General features: G+C 31.5%; 2 protein-coding genes across 2 annotated transcripts; both read right to left on the bottom strand.

The window, feature by feature from the left end:
• Positions 1 to 245: 245 nt before the first annotated feature.
• On the bottom strand, positions 246 to 17,229 carry LOC113509148 (adenylate cyclase type 9). The gene is made up of 8 exons (XM_026892454.3): positions 17,002 to 17,229; positions 15,801 to 16,152; positions 14,673 to 15,679; positions 14,343 to 14,597; positions 13,898 to 14,263; positions 9,108 to 9,490; positions 8,454 to 8,654; positions 246 to 6,266 (listed from the first exon to the last, which is right to left on the bottom strand). Exons 2-8 carry the CDS (start codon positions 16,085 to 16,087, stop codon positions 4,446 to 4,448), a joined length of 4,320 nt encoding a protein of 1,439 aa, XP_026748255.2. The 5' UTR covers positions 16,088 to 16,152; positions 17,002 to 17,229; the 3' UTR covers positions 246 to 4,445.
• A 3,525-nt stretch (positions 17,230 to 20,754) lies between these two features.
• On the bottom strand, positions 20,755 to 23,613 carry LOC113509100 (uncharacterized). The gene has a single exon (XM_026892382.3). It carries the CDS (start codon positions 23,466 to 23,468, stop codon positions 22,698 to 22,700), a length of 771 nt encoding a protein of 256 aa, XP_026748183.2. The 5' UTR covers positions 23,469 to 23,613; the 3' UTR covers positions 20,755 to 22,697.

Below are 23,613 nucleotides of genomic sequence, written 5' to 3' on the forward strand. Positions count from 1 at the left end.
ATGAGTAGAATAAATTGTCTTTGCATTTTATAATTTCACGAAAAGTTGCAGAAAAACGGTAGGTTTTTTTTTATACAACTGAGAATGGCAAACAAGCTGACGGCCCACCTGATGGAAAGTGGTAACCGTCGTCTATAGACATGAGCATTATCATGGACATAACAGATTATACTGTTTCGCCCATGATATCCCTCATGCGTTGCCATTTCTGAGGACTCACTAAATAAAATAAATAAAAGTCGCAATCAGGTAAGTTGTTTTTTATTTTCACAGTTGAAGTTGTCAAGAACTAAAGCGGGGAACATTCATTTGAGCGAGTAATATTCAATTACCAGTATAAATAGTAGGTATGTTGGTACACAAAACATCAAATAGACAAGATGGCAGCCTTGGTTAACATTTTTAGCAATAATCACATAGGTCCCAAAGCACATGATTACACGACATACGAATTACATACTTCCACAAATCTGGCTTTTTCATAATAATTACAACATTCATATTTACTACACGTATATATTAATATAAGTAATGGATTATTATTACACAATCATGATCCTAAAAAATTCTTATAGGTACTACAGCATAAGCAAATGTATCACGTCACTGTCAGTTTCTATAGTAATTAAAACTGACTTCCCGTGTTTCTGTATGTGATAATGCATTATTTAATCGGATATATAAAATAGTTTTCAAAAGAAAAAATACGATTGTATGTTACGTAAAAAATTGCATTTTATGTCATTTTTATAAGGACCGTCGTCCTTAGCTCTTGCGGACAGGATAAGAAAGAAAAAGCACTAAACACAGAATGAAACAACAAGACTATTATTCCATCTTAACACAATTTATATTGATAAGTGTCAGCAAGCAGTCGCAAAATCCTCACATACTTATTACAAAAACTTTCACATGTGCTTTGGCTCCTTACTTATGGATAGGTAGATACTTTAAACATTGATAAATGGCTTCACAGGGTCGATTTGTACCAAATTCTAATATACATTGGGACAGGGTTAAAATACAACTGTTGTATAGTTGACGACAACGTTTATGTCAAATAAAAAAAATAGTGATACAAGACATCAAGGCAATATTATTTACATATTTTTGAAATGATCCACCGAGGCAATAGATGTGGTTCATTAAGCAATATAAAGGATAAATAAGCAAAATAAAAGGGTATATATACGAATACCTATGCAAATTTAATATCACTTTCCTATTTTTTGCTTCGTTGCATTTCATAATTTTCGTGTAACAAAACAAGCAGAAATATATACGTAAATTTAAATAAGTAGTACCTACTGTATAATTAGTTCACAGGATTGATGCAATTCCTAGAATATGACGGCGGTCGAAATGTAAAACTTAAGATATCACGTGAATGTTTTCATTGACGATTTCTTACTGGATGGCACCACTACAATCAATGGGGATGTATAGAAATGTTATATTTTACTAGTTCTTTTTAGTAAACAATCTTGTCAATACTTGGCATCTTTAAGGCAAATAAAATAAAGAAGATGCTAGGACAAAAAGATTTTTATATACAAATATAAAAAATAAATTACCAATTTCATGATATACATGTCAAGATTATTTACCAAATAAGATCACTAATAAAAAACAAAGTTTACTTAGTATAAAGTATTCCAATACTAATAATTAGGGATCAGTAGTACTCGCTAACAAAACTACAAATTTTTGTCTCAAGCCAAAAAGCGTTTTGACATATAAACTGGAAAATTGACATGATTGTAGTGCAATAAATAACAAGACATCCTAATATGTCTTTATTTGTAACGAACACACTTTGCTATATTTTTAAATTATACTCAAAACGTTACAAATTTTACTTTCCATCTCTGAAATTTAAATACAAAATCTTAAATCATTCCAAGTTGATTTACTTTTATATATATTTTTTACACTTTACGAAAAAACTATTTATTTATTAAAAGTATCTCACTGGATCACAAGAAAAATTGGAAATACCTACGTTTTCTCTTAATCTCCTTATTTTTTATCCCTTAATTTGCATATCTACAATAATTCGTATTACAGTTTGTTACCCGTGACACTACGATACAGAACACTTAGTTTTCGAATACGCCTCATACTCGATTTTTATAACTTTTTACAATACCAATTCATATATAAAGATACATTTATGACATCCACATAAAAGCTGAAATGACAAACAATGATGTTTCCTATATTCAATAATAAAAAACAACATAAAATGGCCTAATTATATAGACATTCAATTTTTCAAAAATATTTCATGTCTTCAGTCGATATTGACTGAAGAAAATTATTAGGGATATTTTTTTACATTAACCATGTAAATATAAAGTTCGTATATTATCACAAATATATATATACATACAAGGTATAGCTGAAATGGTATAAAATCCGAAATTCAATGACAGTAGTCATTCAGGAAACTATACAAATTATTTTATGGGATATTTTGAAATTATTATTTAACTAACTATTGTACTATTCATACAAAATCGACAACGTAATTATACAATTTATACACCAATAAAACTGCAAGTTGTATTAACATAAATATATTACGTATGAAGGTTAATTAATGGTCGATTGAATATTGATAATTCACTTGCAAAAATAAAATTAATATGTACTAATTTAACATAACGTCCTTACGTGAGTACAACTTACAAAAATAAAGAGGGCCTAAGTAACAAGGATTAACCCTTCATCTATCAGATAATATGTTTAGTTTCACAAAAACTGTCGCTGAATTTCGATTTATTTCGATAATAATACTCTTTTCCACTCCACCGTGTACATTATGAATCTATTTGACAAGAGATAAATTTCAGAGAGCTAATGTTATGCTTATACAGTCATGTTCCTGTTTTGGTCCAACAGTCTGTAAAATACTAATTTATTACATTTTTCTTCATTTAAAAATTGCATCTCTTAAATTCTTCATCTAAAAGTAGAATATACATTTTTTTGAAGGCATAATGTTTAAATACAAATGGAATGTATAGTATAAGGCTTTCATCATAAGTTTGAAGATCACCACTAAATATAAGTCAATATCTTCTGGGAAAATTTAAATTCACATAATAATTTAGAATATTCAGTTTGGACATAGAATAGTTAGTAAAAAGACTAAACTAATTAGTCTAAATGCACAACATACATCAATTGTTAGCTGCTACAACAAATAATAAAAAACAATTACAGGAAATAACATAAACTATCTATTAATAGTCACGTGGATTTTAATAATTGTAATGGTCTTAGTGCTGAGCATTAATTGTTATTTATTTTGTCAACTATTATATATCGAATAGAGATTGTATAGCAAATTAGTATAAATAACAAGGAATGCTCAGAACTCTGTACCAAGACCCTATATCAATATCGTGAGTCATTTTCTAAATATATTATTATTAATATATTATTATGATACAATTCAAATATGAGAACTATTAAATATTGTCAATGTAGATAATCAAGATTATGATACCCATATAAATAAACACCTACATTTCTCTTGAGGAGTTTGTGCATTAAAATCTAGACGAAATCGAAGTTTTATTTATCCCCCGAACATTATAAATATATATTATTAGAAAACACCAAAGGCCTAGTATATTTAAAATATATAATATTATACACTACACACTTCTAATATGAACAATTGCAATTCAATTTTACACAAAGTTTGAGGGCCTTATTTATCAAATATACAAATATAACACAATGCATGTGTCATATAAATATTAAGACCGCTTTACTTACTACATACTATTAGTACCATTTAGTTCGTTTAACATAATAATGGTATTCTAAATACAATCAAATATAAAATAATATTTATTATCGCCCGTTTGTTGGGTGTTTTCTAGATTTTTTATTTACAATACATAAATTTTGTCTATTAGAATAAAATATTCGAAACGAACAATATAAAATGGGGACAATCCAATTTGCGCACAAATGTATATATATATACCTTCCTCTAAAGTACTAAAAATAGCACTTTGATATCCCAGTGTTTATGGATTAAATGGTCTATACATAAAAGCTATGTAAATTTTCTAATCCACTTTCACACTACAAAAAGGACCACCCCACGGAACATTTCTTTCGGGACTAGAATTCTGGTCACAGATTTTTCATTCATTACCACAATAGGCAAGTATTTTAGCACATTATAAATAATTATACAATAAATACAATTATATTTTATAAAATAATCACACACATACTGCTTATGCAGAAACTTAAACTAAGTAATAAATTACTGAACTCGAGAGTATTTCTGTAGCTTGCACGGTTTTATATTAATCACTGCACACAATAAATAAAGAATTTTTAATATTTTAACATTATCAATATATAAAATATATTAATTAAATCACAGATTCTACGTTCGACGTTATTTTAAAATTTATCTACGTGTCCTTTTTGCCTACTACGAGATATACATTCATGTTATCTTTACCTTTCACATAGACACTACCACGAGGCTCAAATTCGTACATATTAGACAGAACTGGTATACAAGAGGCTCCAACCTGAATGCGTTTGACTACGCCAGTGGAATCCATTCTGGAAGCAATGTTGACAGCATCACCCCAGATATCATAATATAACTTAGTAGTTCCTATCACTCCCGCAGTTACATCGCCAAAATTATACCCGATTCTTAATATAAAATCGAATTCAAGAAGATCCTGATTAAAATTGTCTACCACTTTTTGCATTTCTAAAGCGAAATCCATCAACTGATATAAATGATCATGAGTGTCGCGGGAAGCACGTCTCAGGTCAGGGTTGAGTCCACTGGCGGCCATGAAAGTGCTACCTATAGTTTTAATTTTCTCCACATGTTGAAACTCGGGCCTCTCTAGTAACTCATCAAAATCAGCTATCAACTCGTTCAATACTCTCAAGTACTCCTTCCCTTTCAAATAAGACTCATCGTACATTTCGTTAAAATTAACTATACTGGCAAAGATGATCCCCACGTCTTTGTGATTCTCCGAATACTTGGCCGTATTTTTCAGCTGATCTGCCACATGACGTGGAATAATATTATGTAGCAGCCAGTCGGCCTGATTTCTCATATTCTGAACCCTCTGCTTATCCCGATTCGCAACAACATTGCTATAAAAGCTCAACCGATAGCTTATCTCGAACTCTCTGTTCAAAAACCACACTAACATTAATAACAATGCGACGTCTATGTACAACTCTTTCAAATGCAGCATGTGATGCACTGCGTCTTCTGTTCGTGTGCTATTCACATTCTCTAATAAATAATTCACATTTGTCATATTATCTAGAAAATCTGTAAAATTGTGAGCAAATAATGGTGGATTTACAATATTACGATCTACAATTTGAGTATTCGCTTCGTGGCAACCGAGCAAGGCGAGGAAAAGGAACAGAGCAGCATATAAGGTCACCAGCGTATTTTTAACGAGCCAACACATCTGAGTAAAATTAACAAAATGAACGATGCTAATGCATAAAAGGTAGATGTAAAACGATTGTTCGCCTTTCAAAATCACGACTGTGGAATTTAAGCAAGAGAAATTTATGAGAACGGCTAGAATAGGCAAACTTATAAGCAAACTGCCACACAAATGCCACGGACACCAGTTAGAGCATTTTCTAAATATTTTAACGGAACGCTTCATAGCATTTGTCACTTCGTGGGGATCTGTCTTAGTTTTCCATTTCAGATAATGTCTATAAACACACAGTGACATGGCTAAAACTTCGATAAGAAAAAAGAAGGCAAAGGATATAATGGAATGCCTCCACTCTTTGTACAATATAAATACAGATGTTGTCACAGCTAAAAAAATAATGGCAGACACTAAAATGTCTAAGGCGGTGTTGAATCTTGAGGTGGTTAGAGTCGGCGGAAAGTCTTCACAGTCGTCGCTTCTGTGTGCTTTGTCTCTATAATGTTTCTCCATATCGTTCGCTTTAAAGAACAAAGTAAATCTATTTAACGGGGGTTGTACAAAGTAATTAACTCCTGACCTCGCATTATCTTGTACACAGCGGATCAATTGCAAATCAGATTGTTTGCGCAGTTTCTGTAGTGATTGCACTTGTTGCTCGTTGAGCGGCGGCGGCAAGCGGCATCTCGATGAAAGCTCGTTGAGTGAGGACTGGCTGGAGGTATAGTAGCCGGACACTCTATGCTGCATCATATCAGCTTGGGAAGTAGCGATTGCTGCGTGGTTCAGTGCAAAGATCTGAAATTTAAAACATATTTCACTATCAAGAAAGTACCATCAGTTTATTTAATAAATCAATCACAAGTTATTTCCAATTTCAAGCATTTCATTTCGAATAATACTTATAAAACTTTCATAGACACACTTTTAAACAAAGTAAAAATTATTTAAGGAGTAAGCAAACCCATATTAATTACAGTCTTTGTGTTTGCCGTTTAAACCCGTTTTAACTTTTTAATACACTATTTTATTTGTGAGACTAGACGAAATTAGAAATTTGTATTTAATTAAAAACGATAAATTTACAATATATTACAATGGCATTGTTTTTACTTACAATTTGAATGCACCTAGTAATTTAATTCATCACTATGAAGGTGAAACACTATAAGGCGATTTGTTAATAAATTATTTAGCTCACTCGACGTTTTGAGAGGGTTGCACTAGACGTGGTCACGAGCACACTGAAATAACCTAGTAAACAATCTAATGCAACCTAGTCGATAAGTTCATTTGTTCTTAAGTCGTAAGTCTATTGGTTATTACATTTAAACTTGGATATACAAAAATGGATACAAGGCTTAGTAACATTAAAAAGTGGATAATATTATAAAACATTATGCACATTTAATAATTACTAATATGCCACAAATAATATTAACACAAAGACTGATATTTGGTACAAAAAATAAATTGCTACTCACTTCATTAAAATAATTAACAAAGTAATATCAATTATTAGGCCCAATCGTTTATAAATTTAGGATTTTTATGATTGATATGTAACCAAAACTGTTATTCAATTATGTAAAATAGTAATTGCTACTATTAACGGTTTTTTGGTACTTTAGTAAAATTATAGTATTCGTATTTGCAATAGTACCTACAGAATCTACACTAAACCAATTAATATATACACATATATATTGTAACTGCAACGTGTGTGTTTTTTCACTACCATATTTTATTTTTTATTTATAGCAAGGCAACAGATTACAAATTAATACATTAATAAAATAAATATTATATAAAACAGCATTAAATTTGCACTCCAATAACTGCGAATATACTACTTTTTCCAATTAAATATTAAAGCACTTAACAATTTCTTTTTTTTTTTCAGTAAAATTCACTATTGTTAATATTTGTTAAGATTTTTTTTCTAATAATTATTGATATATCTAGTAAGTAGTATCTTCAGCCATTAAATGTGTATATTTTGATGTTTATAGTGTCTACTATTGTAGGTACAGCAAATTTTTTTTTGTAAATTGATGCATAGAGAATCAAGTTCAGAAATCTATAGCTATAGTATTTATAAAAGCAAACAATTTTCTTAAAGAAACTTGTTAAAAGGATAGAGTTGTTTAGTTATCATGAATACTAAAAATGGCTTTTTATACTTTTTCCGTTACTTATGTACAATTTATGTACATTTTAGTGTTTATTATTTATTATTAGTCATAAAAAAATATAGTCACTTATCTACTGTCTGACCTGCATAAACTAGTATTATCGGGTATACTAGCCTACCTACACAATTTTGATAAACAAAAGTCGTTATATTTATAAGTTTACTCGCGGTAGTTGGCCGGCATACCTTATTATTTTTCATTTATTATACTAACAAGAATACAAACAAGTTAACGAAAAGCACCAATCGTCCCCTACAGACATTTTTCGAGCAACTAGTTTAATATAGCAAAACATAAAAGGGCATTATCCTAAAAGAGATCGTTAGGGGAAACAAATTTACAAAACGATATTATTTTAGATAATAAAATTGCAGCTTCTATGACTATATTACAATGTCAACATTTTTTATCTAAGGAATAGAACACACTTCTTTCCGTTCATCACAAATCGCCCTTTTTATTCCCCTACGCTTGTGCTTCATCAAAATAATTTCTCAAAAGTTTGATGGGGAAGGGACGTTGTTTTTTTGTACCCAATACATAATATACATAAAATGGGTATCGGATCCGGAGCCAGATGCTAAGGAATCAAAAATTATTATTTTATTTTAAACACAATACAATTACAGTTCACAGAGAAATCAAAGGAAAGCATAACAGATAAGAGTTACCATAAGGAACATCCATAATACTATTCATATCTATATAGGCGACGATTACCATTTATCATTACTGTTAGCTGAACTAACAGTTTATCTTGTGATTGAATATTATAAAACAAATATCTTACCTGTTGCTGTATACTGGACCGTCGACTAGTACTTCTGATGCCCGAATCCTTCCTGCTATTCACAGAAGGACAGAGACTGACGGCGTCATCTTGCGGGCGGGGCTGCGGGACCGGCAGCGGCAGGTTCAAGCGACGATCTTTGGGCCGAACTACTTCACCTTGTGCCGTGATTGTGGAGCTTCGAGCGCGACATACGGGAACCTGGCAATCAAATAAGATTGAACTCACATAAACCTTTTTAAACAGCAGATATTTGACTATTTACTCATTCAAGATATTGTTTTACCTTAAATGTATTTATTTTTATAAATTAAATGCAAAATAGAGTTATCAAATATAAACAAAAAATGAGATGAATGGTTACTAAAATCCCAATGAATATCATATAGTCCTATTATTATTATAGATGTATAAGTCTATAAAGATTATAGGAGTTTATCGCTTAAATAACGATATTTATAAACGGTTACCAATATTTAAAAAGATCAGATAACAAATTCACGCAATCAAAAACTTAAGGTAATTTGCACACTATATCACATTTACTATTAACACAAAGGTATTCACTGGCATACTAATAAAATAAAAGGCTGATATATTAATAAAATAAATATATTAATTGTATGTAACTATCTACACGTGATTAATGTTTACCTCTATATTATTAGACCTTCCATATTGAGATCTGTAACTGCTACTTCTAGCAAAAGGAGACATATTGCTTCTCGATTGACTCAAATACGATCGTATATCAATAATTTCCTTTTCAAAGGAAGCCGTGTCATGACTTTGTTGTATATTCAGCTTACTGCCGCTCTGTACAGGTCTGCCACACTTATTGTCTTGAGATTCTATCACAATGGGCACTTGATGATAACCATTATTTGACTGCAAACCAACGCCTTCTGATTCCAGCATATGTAATGCTTTCTCATTCAATTCCTTCTTTATCTCGTGCAAAGGTGTATCTGAATGTTTTCTCAGGAACCTAGGCACTTTCCAATTTTTTAACTTATTCGTGTATTTGCCGTAACTCCCTGAGAAATATCCAAATTACAACTAAACATACATGATCAATAATCATAAAAATAAATTGTGTTACGCTGTAAGTACCACAAGTACCTAATAACATGGACGTTTAAGATAAGAATAAAACTTAAAAAAAAAAACATAGAATACGAGGTCTGTCCGGAAAGTTCGTATAAAAGTGTTCTGGAATGCGAGAAAGAGGAGTGGGGAGGCCAGGTAAGCGCAGGACCCCTTCCTTATGTCCCTAACAATGCTTCAGTTCTGGTCTGACCGCCGTGCAGTGCGAACTGGCTTGTCACGCCATCTGTGAAGTTACCTCTTAACGAAACCCCGTCGGCATGGAGCCCGCTTCCGTTGAAGAGCAGCGCGTCGTAATCAAGTTTCTCTCGAAACTCGGCAAGAATGGCCGTGAAATTTTTGCCGATCTCAGAACAGTTTATGGGGATGATGCTGTGAAGGAACCAACCGTCCACAAGTGGCTAAAAAGATTCAGAGAGGGCCGAGATGTTGATTGTTTTTTTCGATGTTCGGGGGATTGTCCATCAAGAATTCGTCCCTCCAGGCCAGACAGTTGATGGAAAATTCTACGTCGATGTGCTCAGACGCCTCAAAGCTCGTGTGGCACGAGTTCGTCCAGAATTGGCGCGAGAGGGGCGTTGGATTCTTCACCACGACAATGCCCCTGCCCACACCTCTCTTGTTGTCCGTGAGTTTTTGAGTAAAAATTCCATTACGGTGACCGAACACCCCCCCTATTCGCCGGATTTGGCCCCGTGTGACTTCTTCTTGTTCCCAAAAACCAAATTGGTACTTCGGGGGCGGCATTTGGGGGACATAAATGAGATAAAAAAAGCTACGACGGGGCAGCTGAGAAACCTACAACCAGAGGACTTTCAAGGAGCCTTCTCACAGTGGAAACGGCGTTGGCACAAGTGCATTATGTCACAGGGGGAGTACTTTGAAGGGGATAAAATTGATTTACCTGAATAATTGTAAAATAAAATTTTTAAAAAACTTTTATACGTACTTTCCGGACAAACCTCGTATACTATAATACAGTTTGATTTTTATTTGAAATAAGATACAAATTAAACAAGTCACAAAACTGACTTTAAATACATTACGCTCTACAAAACTAAAAAGATGGCATACATTTTATTCGAACAAGTAATCATTTAACACATGGATGTTGTTTGATCTATCGATTATATATACCTATAAGTGATAATTTCAATATTATAGTTATAACAAGTATTTAAACGTTTATTACAAATGACGCAGCGGTGTTATCGTGGCGAATTTATTGGTATACGTTTCCAATTACTACTTCAATTTATTGTGTGAGGAGAAGAAAGGATTTTATTGTTCGAAAACAAAACTAAGTATCTAATTAAGTATAGTAAATAATGAAATTATTCTTATGTAAAAATACAAGTAGAAGGAAAAGGCAAAAAAAACTAGGTTAAATACATTTAAAACTGAGCTTTATCATTTGTATTTCATTTACAAGTACATCAAATAATTAAAGATTTATTAAAATTTTGTTTTCTACATAATAAAATAAATACCATCCGTCCGTATTCAAACCAATTTTATTATGACTTAAAAATTAAAATACTAAACCGATTTTGATGAAATTTCTATAGGACCAATTTGATAGCATATCCTTTCAGATAAAAGATTAATGTTCAAAATTTGTTCATAAATGATAGTTATGAGGTAAAACTAATAAACAGTACCGAATTTAGAACATCCCCTTTTTTGAAGTCGGTTAAAACCAATTAAAATTTTACACTATTTTATACCTGTTTAATATTCAATTAGATGATACGATATATATTTTAGTTTGTAAGGCTTTAGCTGGTATTGTTAATCGAAAACGTAAACCACGCTTTTAGTGAAAACGGTAATCCCTATTGTATTTTCCGAGATTAGAATATACAGAAAACAGACACGAAATACGGCCGAGAGTTTACCCTTAATATGTATTTATATCCTACCATATATGTATAATCAAATCATCAAAGGTCGAGCTATTATTGTAATTCGGCATTAGCGACGCATTCGTACTTTGACCCTAGTTCTAAATTATAACGCGCATAACATTATTATTATATTATATTCGATTTTATTATCATTTCTCTAATCAACTTCAGATGAAAAGCATTGACAAAAATAAACTTAAACATGTCAAAACATAAACACTTATTTGATTGAATCAGGGCACAAAAATTATCTGTTTGCTAGAACAACAGACATTCTTTACACTCTATACAATCTCAAGTCTCGAGGTAAACCAGAGGTCTTCGTGTATAACAAAGCTGGCCTAGAAACTCTTGACACTAGAGGACGCCACTCTCATTCATGTAATAGCAGTAGTACTTTATATACTATGTACCTTTCTTTGAAGGGTAGAATAAAAAGTTTTCAGGCATAATAGATATAATATTTATTTAAATAGATTTATTTGTTTACAAGCTCTTTTCTATCGTTATTTTTTTTTTAATAATTTTATCGGCTCGAGTTCGAATGTTGTTATCTACAATGAAGAATTCGCAAGAAACCTAAATTTGTTTGGTATATCTACTACCCCGACTTATAAAGGTCAAAGATCTTGAGTCGAATCTAGCCGACAACAAAAGCATTGTGTGTCAATTTAAATTTTCGTATAACTCTCTGGTGATTGATAACAATGACAAAATATCAAATAAATCCGAGTGACAGCGGTAGGATTGTCCCCTACCACGTTCGATTTTAATATACTCGCCAAATTGTGGGTGTGTCAAGTTCATTCATCACAACGGCAACGGTAGATAAATGCGTCTAGCTTCCCCCTTAGGGATTATAGTTTTATGCAATTTTTGTTTTATTTAATACAATAAGTTCGGTATAATAACTATAATCAATATTATATATAGTATTTATTAGTGTATAAGTATTTAAATTAAAATTTAACATGGCCAGACCAGTCTCAGGTTGGAATATTTAAACAGCTAAGAGGCAACAATATAGCCGAATTTGTCGTTTATCGTTAAGAAAATCAATAAAATATGGGGAATATTCCTTCCCTCCACAATTAGATCAAAACTGTCAAAGCATGTTGGTTAAAGCGACGTGCCGATAATTATTCCTAAGGAAACAATATACTAAAATAAAATTTGTTTCAACATTTTATTTTGAAGAGATTTTTTCAGTATTTCTGTGTATTTTTAAATTTATCATAAAATTGTTATAAAGAGTCTTTTATAAAATTATTATAACAAAAAAATATTATGTAATGATTAATTATTTGAATGTAATATACGTACCTACATAGGTAGTATTTCTTTTATTAAAAATAATTAAAAGAAATGTGTTATTTGTATTTAGCTATATTTATAAAACACAATGTATAGATCGTGTTTTAAAACATAATTTAACCGTAAAAAAAATTTACTTGTATATATTAAAATCGACTTCAAAAAAGTATAATTTATTTCGTTATTGCACATTACAGTATTAACTATAAACAAAGTTAAAGATAATTGTCTATCCCGAGTCATACTGTATTGCAATTAGTTATATCAGATTCATTTTTAAATTAGCCGGACAACACCGAAATTAATAATAATAATAATAACTAAAACGTGTACTAAACATTTTATAATTTTTAAAAGTTGTGGTGGGGAATTAACCAAAATAACTCTATTCAAATAACCAACAAAATCTATTCTATACAGGAAAAAATTGCGCATCTTTACAAGTGATAACATTATTCTGTTGTGAATTGAAGATGTTCATAATAATAGTACATAAAGGCAGAAATACGGGAAATATTTCATGTTATTAGTAAATCACGTTTTTACTGCTTTATTACTTATATGTAATACATGATATTAATAATTAATTTATCCAAATTAGTCAATCACGTGATTTAAAGTGTAAATTTTTCGATCATATCATTTTGTTTAATTTACATATAACATTTCTGTTTATGATCGTTTCAATTAATGGCACCGTGATGTGACGGGAGCATCACCTTTAGTGGCGAGGAGTCATATTATATCTTATCTACGACTTCTGCCTTCTACCACTGATAACTAAGAGTTTTCCACAGTTCAATACATAATCAGCGTGGTCAAGTAAACAAACGAAACAGATATAGACTGTACATCGATCGACGCGCCAATCCTCGAACGTGTGCACAACATTAATTTTATGACCTCGTCCCCGGTTAATCTTGCTCACACTACAGTTCCTTGTTCTCACAAAATCTTTCTAAATTATATTATATAAAAACACAAATTATCAAATATTATCACAAATATATATACTTAATTAATTAAAAATATTTATCTAATAACGAACAAAAATAAACAAATATATATTATCCTGTGTTATTATTAGTAAAAGATGTGACAACAAAAAACACTTACCGACAGACGTTGGACTTTTAGAAGAACCATCGTTTCTATCAATAAATCTCTTTTCCCGTTTCTCTTCCAACTCTGCCTCTGAATCCAATATGCTTGGCAGCGAACTAGCTTTAGCACGAAAGTTGAATGGATTTGGTGATAAAAAATTACTGGAATCTCCCGTCCGAGGGCTGCCTTTCGTATCACTCAAATGTAGTTCTCTTGAAGCTAGAGGAACAGGAGAATTATTGAAGGATAGGACTGACTGCGGGGAAGCTGCAGGAGATATAATGAGGCGTAAGTTAACGGGATTGGAAGGTGTGAGGGAGTGATCATTGTTGTATGGAGAATACAGTTGCCGGCCTTCTATGAAGTATGTTTTATGACCTAAACATAATTTTAGACATTACACATACATTCAAATTTTGAACGGATATAAAAAAGTATATATATAAATATAACCTACCAAATACTTCTTCACCTTCTTCTAAAACATAAGAACCTCCAAGGAATTTGCTAGTTTCCTCTGATATATGAACACGTCCCGGTCTTCCAGTGGATTCCATTTTATTGGCAAAAGTTACATCATTACTCCATACGTCAAATTTAAATCTCCGGGTACCCACTATACCACACAAAACTGTGCCAGTATGGACACCCACTCTCATATTAATTCCTTCACCTCGCTCCCTATCAAATTCTTGTATAGCCTCTATCATCCCTAAAATTTTAATATTAATAATAAAAATCTGAATAAACTCTAGTTACAGTTAACTATTTAAATTTTTTGACTTACCTAATCCCATTTCAACACAGCAAGTAGCATGATCTGGTCTAGGTTCTGGGCAACCTGATACACAGTAATAACAATCACCTAAAGTTGATATCTTTTCACATCCATGCTTCTGACAGAGTTCATCAAATTTTTCAAATAGATCATTTAGAATGTTCACTAATTCTTCAGCACCTTTATTGCTGGACATCTTTGTGAAACCAACAATGTCCGCAAATAAAATACTGACATTGTCCATTGAACTCATGTTAAAAGGTCTAAATAAAGATTTAATATCTGATGCTCCTGGATTTGAATTTCTAGGATTTAGTGGATCATTATTCTTTAAGTTTGTATCGGATTCCAGTACTTGCTCTTCCATCAACCAACTGGCAAGTTTGGGTGGCATTACTGAATGTATCATTTTCTCTTTCAATTGTTTCTCCATTTCTAACTGCCTCCTCACTAATAAACTCTGTCCTACTTTCATAAATGTACCACGCATTCTCACAAATGTCATAAGATAAATATGGACACCAATTATGTGCACACACAGTTGAAGTAATATTCTGACAAACATTCCAGGACTTTGCCATTGCTGTTCAGTCAAATGCAGGAATATGTTTAGAACTTCAAATACTATAGAATACAAAAGACCAATGATAACACAAACATACAATGGCAATGGTGTCAGTGTATATATAATCAGAAGAATTTCAATACACATAGTGAAATGTCCCGACTGGCTAATATCAGCAGCCTGAGTGGAATCTACTTGGAGCTGTGTGGTCAGAGTCACTAATGAGAGGCTAAGTGTACACAGAGCAAGTGCCATGACCAAGGACAGTTTGAAAGTATACACCCTATAAATATTTGTAAAAGTAACAAATAACATGACAGATGTTATCAAAAGGACCCCAGCAAACATTGAACATAAAAATGGCCATTTGACTGTCACGCCATTTAAGCCAAGGCCCACAAAGTAGACAAACCATGATATAGAAAATATCAAAATGTATAAAAGTGCAAATCTGAAAAGGAGAAAATAAAAACATCAAGTATGCTCATAAAACATTCTTAAATTTAATATATAACAATCACATCAAGTCATGCAGGATTGAATATTTATTATACATAGTTATTATAACTTACCTGAATCTTAACCTTATTTGCCTAAAGGAACTACTTCGATATTGACCTTCAAGTATTTCTGAATCAAATCTGGGGTTCCACCATGTTCCTGGTGCTGCCCTCTCAAAGGCAATAGGTATAGCAAGCCCACAACAATTTGTGGTGGAATTGTTATGTGCCAAATATGCTTGCACATGTGGTGCCAAGCGAATTTGAATATCATCACCTTCTGAACAGTCCACATCATGTCTGCCATCAAATTGTTGTGACCCATCACTACAGCTTACACATCCACTTGGTGCACTCATTGTTTACAAAATATGTTAGATTCCATTTTAATAATATGATATCATCATTATTGTTTGTTTCTAACCTGTATAATATACAAATAATAATATTTATATTTTTATAAAATCTTTAGTAAGGGACAAAATAAAATGTATTAATACATAAACAGGATTCACTAGATCATTCTTATACTATTCCTTAATGATGAACCACTAAGATTAAGTTAGATTTAACATAAACAATAATTATCACCCCACCCAAAACAGTCTAAAACCACCTACAGCTATCAATACCTTGGAATCATTGTAACTATATTAATGGGTAATTTTCTTAATCTACACAATCCAAAGCCTGTGTTCTAAATAAAAAAGATAAGTAGTTATCATCATTTATTTTTTACAAAAACTTTAATTTAATATATATACCATAGGAAAGGAAAAAATACAGTAAAAAGTACTTAATGCTAATTAAAATAAATGGGTTTAGGCAGTTATAAGAATCTATAAAATTATAAAATATAACATAAATTGTACTATGAGAACTGAAAAAAATTAACAAAATATTAAATAATGAATACAATATTTAAATAATCAATATAAATTAATGGATTTTAATAACATTTAATGTAAGATTTCGTTATTTAATTCATCAGAGAATTCAACACTCAAATTATTCAAATTATATCTAAATTGGTGTTGTTACCAAAGCATTTAATTCGTGTAAATTATAACTCGAATAAAAAACTTCTTATAATACAAGAAAGGGATATTTTGCCAACTTTAAAATAAATTTAATCCACCATACCCAAGGTTTATTTACTTTACCACAAATTATTAAATCATAATGTTGTTATCAAAATATTTAATTCATGCAAACTATAAATTGAGTATACAACAATTTATAATATTTTACAGGAAAGGGAGATTTTGCCTACCTTATAATAAAATCAATCCACTATCCCAAGGATAACTTCACCACAAATTATTAAATCATATTTTGTCATTTATGTAATGAACTTTGTAATACCGTCGACCCTCTGTTTATGTGTAGAGATATTTGTTCTTGCATTTCTTAAATACGATAAAAGTCTACTTCAGAAATGAATGATAAAAAATTCACAGACAAAACCAAACAAAATTGTCAAACAAAAATACCTACTACACCACAGATCAATTAAAGAGTAGGTAAGTAATAAACTGCACTGTCAGTGTCAGCTCTGCGTCAGCTGTTCGTCAAGAATTAATGGTACATCACAGATTAAAGATAGTAGATACCTGCGAGAGAATATAAAAAAATATTAATAGAAATAGATATAGAATATAACAATATTTTCGAAATTAATTAATGCAAAAAATGAAAGTGAATCCGAAAATGACTGGAAATAGAGACACATGGAAGAGAAAACCATTTGCATCAACCCCAAATAAATATTTAAGTAGGTACTTAACTTTGAACTTACCTAGATCAGTGAAATAATTAGGTACTCATTTTTTAAACGCATTTAAAAAATTTATGCATCGTGCTGTTCTTTGACAATTAACAATCGTTTGCTAGTATAGGGAATGCTGATTCCCTATAAGAGAAAATAGTTACAACAGTTCAAAAATTGTGTTCGAACATCACTTTCGGCATAGATATTTAAACATTTTACTGATGTTATTACATACACATATCACAGCATTTCAGCCATTATCCGTCCACTGCTGGACATAGGCCTCCCCCATAGACTATCATAAGGAACGATCCTGAGCCACCCGCATCCATTGACTTCCTGCAATGCATTTGAGGATAGGGTGGAAAGGGATTGTTAGTAATGCAGACTATCAATTCCATTGCTAGCAATATACCCTATCAGGTCGACCTCCCTGTGGTTCCTCCTGGAGACTATCGTGCTGAATTCCAGGTGTATTCATTACAATGAGCTAACTGACCTGTTTTTTCATCTTCACCTATCATCCTTCACTCGTGTCCCGCCAAAGTATACCGTTAGCGCAGGCGGGGTTACCATTCCATTATCATCCATTAAAAAAAATGCATTTGATGCCATTACTCCATCTAGTGCAAGGTCGTCCTACACTGCGTTTATCTGTACGAGGTCGCCACTTAAGATTCTTTCTTTCCCATCGGTTGTCGGTTCTTCGAGTTATGCGACCAGCTCATTGCCACTTCAACTTGCTTATCCTTCGGGTTATGTCTGTTACTTTGATTCTTTGTTTAGAATTCTATCACGCAAAATGACTCCGAGCATAGCTCTTTCCATAGCCCGCTTAGTAATTTGAAGCTTTTGCATACGAGCAATTGTGTATGATCATGTTTCGGTTCCATAAGTAATCACTGGTATCTCGCTCTGGTTACAGACCTTCATCTTCAAACTATGAGGTATTTTGGATTAAAAGATGTGGCGTAGTTTTTCGAACACTGCCCAGTCGAGTTGGATTCATCCGTTGATCTCTCGGTCGAAGTTAGACTTACCTATTCGGACAACTTATCCTAGGTATAAATATTCGTCGACAACTTTGAGCGTAGTGTTAGAAATCCTAACCAGTATAGGTGTGACATAGACATTAGACATGATTTTAGTCTTGTCCATTTTCATCCTAAGACCTACCTATTGAGATTCTCAATTTGAGAAGCATCACAAGCATTGAGCATAGTATTCAAATCCTCCAGGGATTCCGCCATGATTATTGTATATCTCAGTGTATCTCAAAATTTCAGATGCAGCAGAAATTATATCACCGGTGTCGGTCCTCAACTTTGTGAATTGGCTACGCCCAATAGCCGAATCTCTGGCGAACACTTTGGAACTTTGTTTCCGCTCTATTGCCTGTTCAATATATACATACATACTATACATTGAACTGGCATATGTCACGCCTTAAACATTTGGAGATTTGCCTATTAAACTGCTTATATTCCGACGTAAATGTTAAAGACTGGGACCATAATTCACGTCATTTCTAGTTCTAGAGTGCGATCAGAGAGTTTTTGGGTTTTTTTTTTTGAGCGTTGGGGCTTGCAAAATTTAAATCCTACTGTTTGGACTACCAAATCAAATACTATTAAATGAGCGGTTATTAATATTTCGGGCTAAGAGCATCCTTTTTATGCACATAAATAGACAGAATGATGATGATAAAAAAGGGGTGTTACAAGTTTGACGTGTCTGTGTGTATCTCTGTGGCATTGTAGCTCCTAAATAATTTGATCGATTAATAATGTGGTTTCTTTTTTGTTTGAAAGCTAACGTGATCGAATTGGTTCTTAATTACAATTTATAAAGATCTGTTCAGGTGTTTCGGGGGTTACTTAAAATAAAATTATATCACCGATGTCGGTCTTCAACTTTGTCAGTTGGTTTCACCCAATAGCCAAATCTCTGGCGAACATTGAAGCATTGATTCCGCTTTATTGCCTGTTCAATGCATACAGTATTAAACTGGCATATGTCCGTTTATTAAGCTGCCTATGTTCTGACGTAGATGTTAAAGCCTAGGATCATAATTCACGCCATTTCCTTTAAGATCTAGAGTGCGATCGGAGAGATTTTCGGTTCTTTTTAAGTGTTGGCGCTTGCAAAATTTAGCTCCTACTACTTGTACAATTTTCACCAGCTTATTGTTAATATCGTCCGCTGTTTCACAGTTCATCAGGCGCTGATTTGACAATTCAAGTTGAAAACTCTTGGGGTTTTTCATAAGAGCATACAAAGGTCGAAACGTAGACTTCATAAGACGAAACCTCTCCAGCTAAACACTTATGTTTAATGTGCTTCTTACCATTCGGTGATCACTTCCGGTTTTCAACCTCTTGATCACCGAGACATCATTGAACAAGTAGCGAATGAAATGCTCACTCTTTTTTTATTTACTTGTTACCTATTCTGAAAAATCTTACTAATGTAAGGAAAATAAATCTAGTGGAATTCGTCACAATGGGTTAACTGACCTGCTTTCATCGTCATAGCTTTCATCTATCATTCCTCACTGTGATCCCGATAGCGCAGGCGGGATAACCATTCCATTATCACCCATTAAAAAAAATGCAAGAAATAGTTTATATCTTTTTATATTTATTTATAATATAAACATAAAAATTTATAATTCAGTAATACTATTAGTTAACATTGTATTGACTAATCGCGAAGCGTAACTTGATCGATTATTAATATGACTATTTTTGACCTAAGAGTATTAATTTTTAAATTTTATCAATAACTAAATGTTTAGAAATAATATAATAAAGAATTTGATAAATTTTATTTAAACAGTCTGCCGGAATTAATGCTTGTTGTAAAATATAATATGAATTAAGTTCTTAAGAAGTGCAGGTCAAGTAGTCTTCGTTTTTTTTATGGATGATAATGGAACGGTAACCCCGTTACGCTATCGGTATATGATAGCGGGGCATCAGTGATAAATGATAGATAAGAATGAAAGCACCTCAGTTAGCCCTTCATGATGAACTCTACAAGACTTAACTGTGATGGTTTCCAGGCGGAAACGCGACGGTCGACTTAGCAATATACCTGCTAACGCATTAACAATCCCTTACTCAAATCAACAAATTGGTTCAGTACTTTAGCTTGTAGATAAAAATAACTGGTTTCGCCATAATTGAAGTCTTTTTTGTGGAACACAATCTTAAATTATTTATATATATTTATTTACCAAAAATTAAACTATAATTTTAATAATTAAAGTAGTTTATTAATAACACCATAAACGATTTAAAAAATATATTTGTAGGTAGAACCTCTACATTATTGACTATATTAGCACTAAATACTAATTCCCTTATTCATAAAAAAATGAAATCCCTCATAAACCTATTTTAGCTATTGAACTGTTTTGTCTCTTTCTTTTTTACTAAATTAAAATTTAGAAAGAAACTGACAAAACATTGTAATAATTAAAATAAGTTTGTAGGTTTTAGTTTTTATGAATAAGGAGGTAAGTAGGTTATGTCTCTACCTACATATATTTAACAATTGTAGCATAGATATTGCTATTACACAAATATGAAACCATATGTTTATTAAGGTATCCACTTGTCTGACACAATAATTGATTAAGACTCACTTGCGTGATGATAGAAATTAACTTACCAATTTAAAATAAAACAGACTATTAAGTGCACCCCCAATAACTTCTTTTGGATTGTCTCTTGTAAAAGATAACCTTTTTCTTCATCAGAAGGGGTACTGTTCGATATCTTGCTCAGGAGCACCAGATACAATTAGATTGGCACGGACAATAGTTTAATCTTATTATATTCACTTAAACCAATTAAAAAAATATAAATTGAAACATATGCTTTAAAGACTTCAGAGTGTTCTCAATGTCACAGAACACAGTTTACATAAATCTTGAAGGTCGATTTAGGTATAATAAGTACATAGGCGAGACATCCACTGGGCTGTGTTTGAGATATTGTATATTTATACAGTACCTCACTTCTCTGGGAGTTAAAATAGCCACTTTAGATAAACCATAACATATATATTCAAAATAGTTTATCAACTTGATAAGAACGGGCTTTTATCCATGGATCTTTAATACACAGACATATAACAAATATATTTAAGTAATAAGAAACATTACAGCATCCAACAGGATGCTATATTAAGAACTTAAAATTGTATTTTAAAACCAATTTTGCAACACAAATACAATAAATCAGTACAAAAACCACCCAAGCAAACTTTAATCAAGCACATAACACACTTGTGGATTATTGCAAATGTTTAAAAGTTTTAGTTAATATACTAAAACACAGTACAGTACACAAAGATAAAATCAACTTGTTACCTATGTAATTCCTATTTTACTATTGTTATTGTCTGGAAAAAAAAAATATTTATGTTAAATTTATTATATACAAAAAATCTTATTAATTTAAATATAACTAGTTATTTTTACATTAATCCAATCTATCAGTTGTATTTAATATTCCAATTGCCTTCTTAAAGAATGCAGTTGGAAAATCAATAAAACAATTGATCTTTTATTTAATGAATATAAAATTTGATGCAGAGAGCTTTGTCTCATATCTTTAAACTATTCAAAATAGTATGACCTTATTTATACTATTAGAAATAATGTAAGTGTTATAAACATATTTTTGGTAACTAAACACTTATATATAAAATCATAACAATGATATAATATCAGAATAAATCCTGTTAATATCACAATAATTTTTAATATCTAAAGGAAGACAATATACAAATTTTAATATGAAGTATTGTAAATTTTATCAAAATATTATTACAAAACATTTTTAGTGATTTTTCTACAAGGCACACAATAAGCACCAATAGACACAGATTTTGCTATCTCACATTCACTATGTCACATTGTCATTTTTATAAAATTACTCTTCTTCAAAGGACAAAGTTTCATTTATATTTATTTATTGTCAACTGTTCTAAAAACACTATCAAGACTTAACGTAATGAAATAATGTGAAAATTTAAAGTTAACTAAAAGATCTAAAGTTTAATAACTATATGGATTTCAGATAATATCTACTTAATCCTTTATACCTTGATCAATTTCAATAGTTTCATTAACAACAACTAGTAACAACTGTTCTGCAAATTACTAATAACATCTTTATGAAATATATTTAATCATTATACATGCCATCAAGCAAAAAGTCCATTCTTTTATAATGTCTGTTTTTCCAAGCTTCATGACCACGTCGCAATGCCATATAGCCAAGTACTACAAATAATGGCACTGTTAATACAGTTATAACAATAGGCATTATCAAATCAGGGCGGCTAGCATTCATGGACTGAAATTTCTTATTGATATTTGGATTGGGTATTTGATCAATGATTACAGATTCTGAAGAAGATTTGATTGATACTGATTCACTATTAGTATGCTGTTCTATTTCTTCAAGAGCTTCATAAGATAGGACGGTAGGTTTCAATGGTATTGTAGAAACATTTTGTATAACTGGAACATTATTTAGTTTTTCTGTTGCTTCATGATCTTTCTTCATATTACCCTTTGAAGAAGCAGAAACTGTTATGTTGAATTTATTTTGTACAACATCTTTTAGTTCTTCTGTTGAATTGAAAGAAAGAATATCTTTATCTTCTAAAGGTGGATATTCAACTCCTTTACGGGCTACAACAGGGCGTTCTTTGTTTTTACCTAGTTCTTTATCTACACTAATAAGATTAGTATGATTTTCTTTGAACTGTGTTAAAGTTGACGGAATGGGTGAAATTGGGCCACCTTCGCTGACTATTTTAGGACTATTTGAATCATCTTGATCTGATTGTTTTGCAGATGGTACATTTTTACTGGTATCATATTGAGTAGAATTCTTCCCATAAACTAAATTACTAAATAATAATATAAAAAACAAATAACTCAGTAACATTTTCTTAATAACTCACTACAAGTTAAAGCAAAAAAATTATAAAATGTACAATAAAAAATATTAAACAAAATAAAAATAAAAGTTAGTTCCACAGATTAAACACTATATTCCTTCAAATTAATCCACCCACTTCATTGCATGCATG

This window comes from Galleria mellonella, unplaced genomic scaffold, assembly GCF_026898425.1.
Source record: "Galleria mellonella isolate WM207_F2 unplaced genomic scaffold, CSIRO_AGI_GalMel_v1 utg300, whole genome shotgun sequence".
Classification (NCBI taxonomy): Eukaryota; Metazoa; Arthropoda; class Insecta; order Lepidoptera; family Pyralidae; genus Galleria; species Galleria mellonella.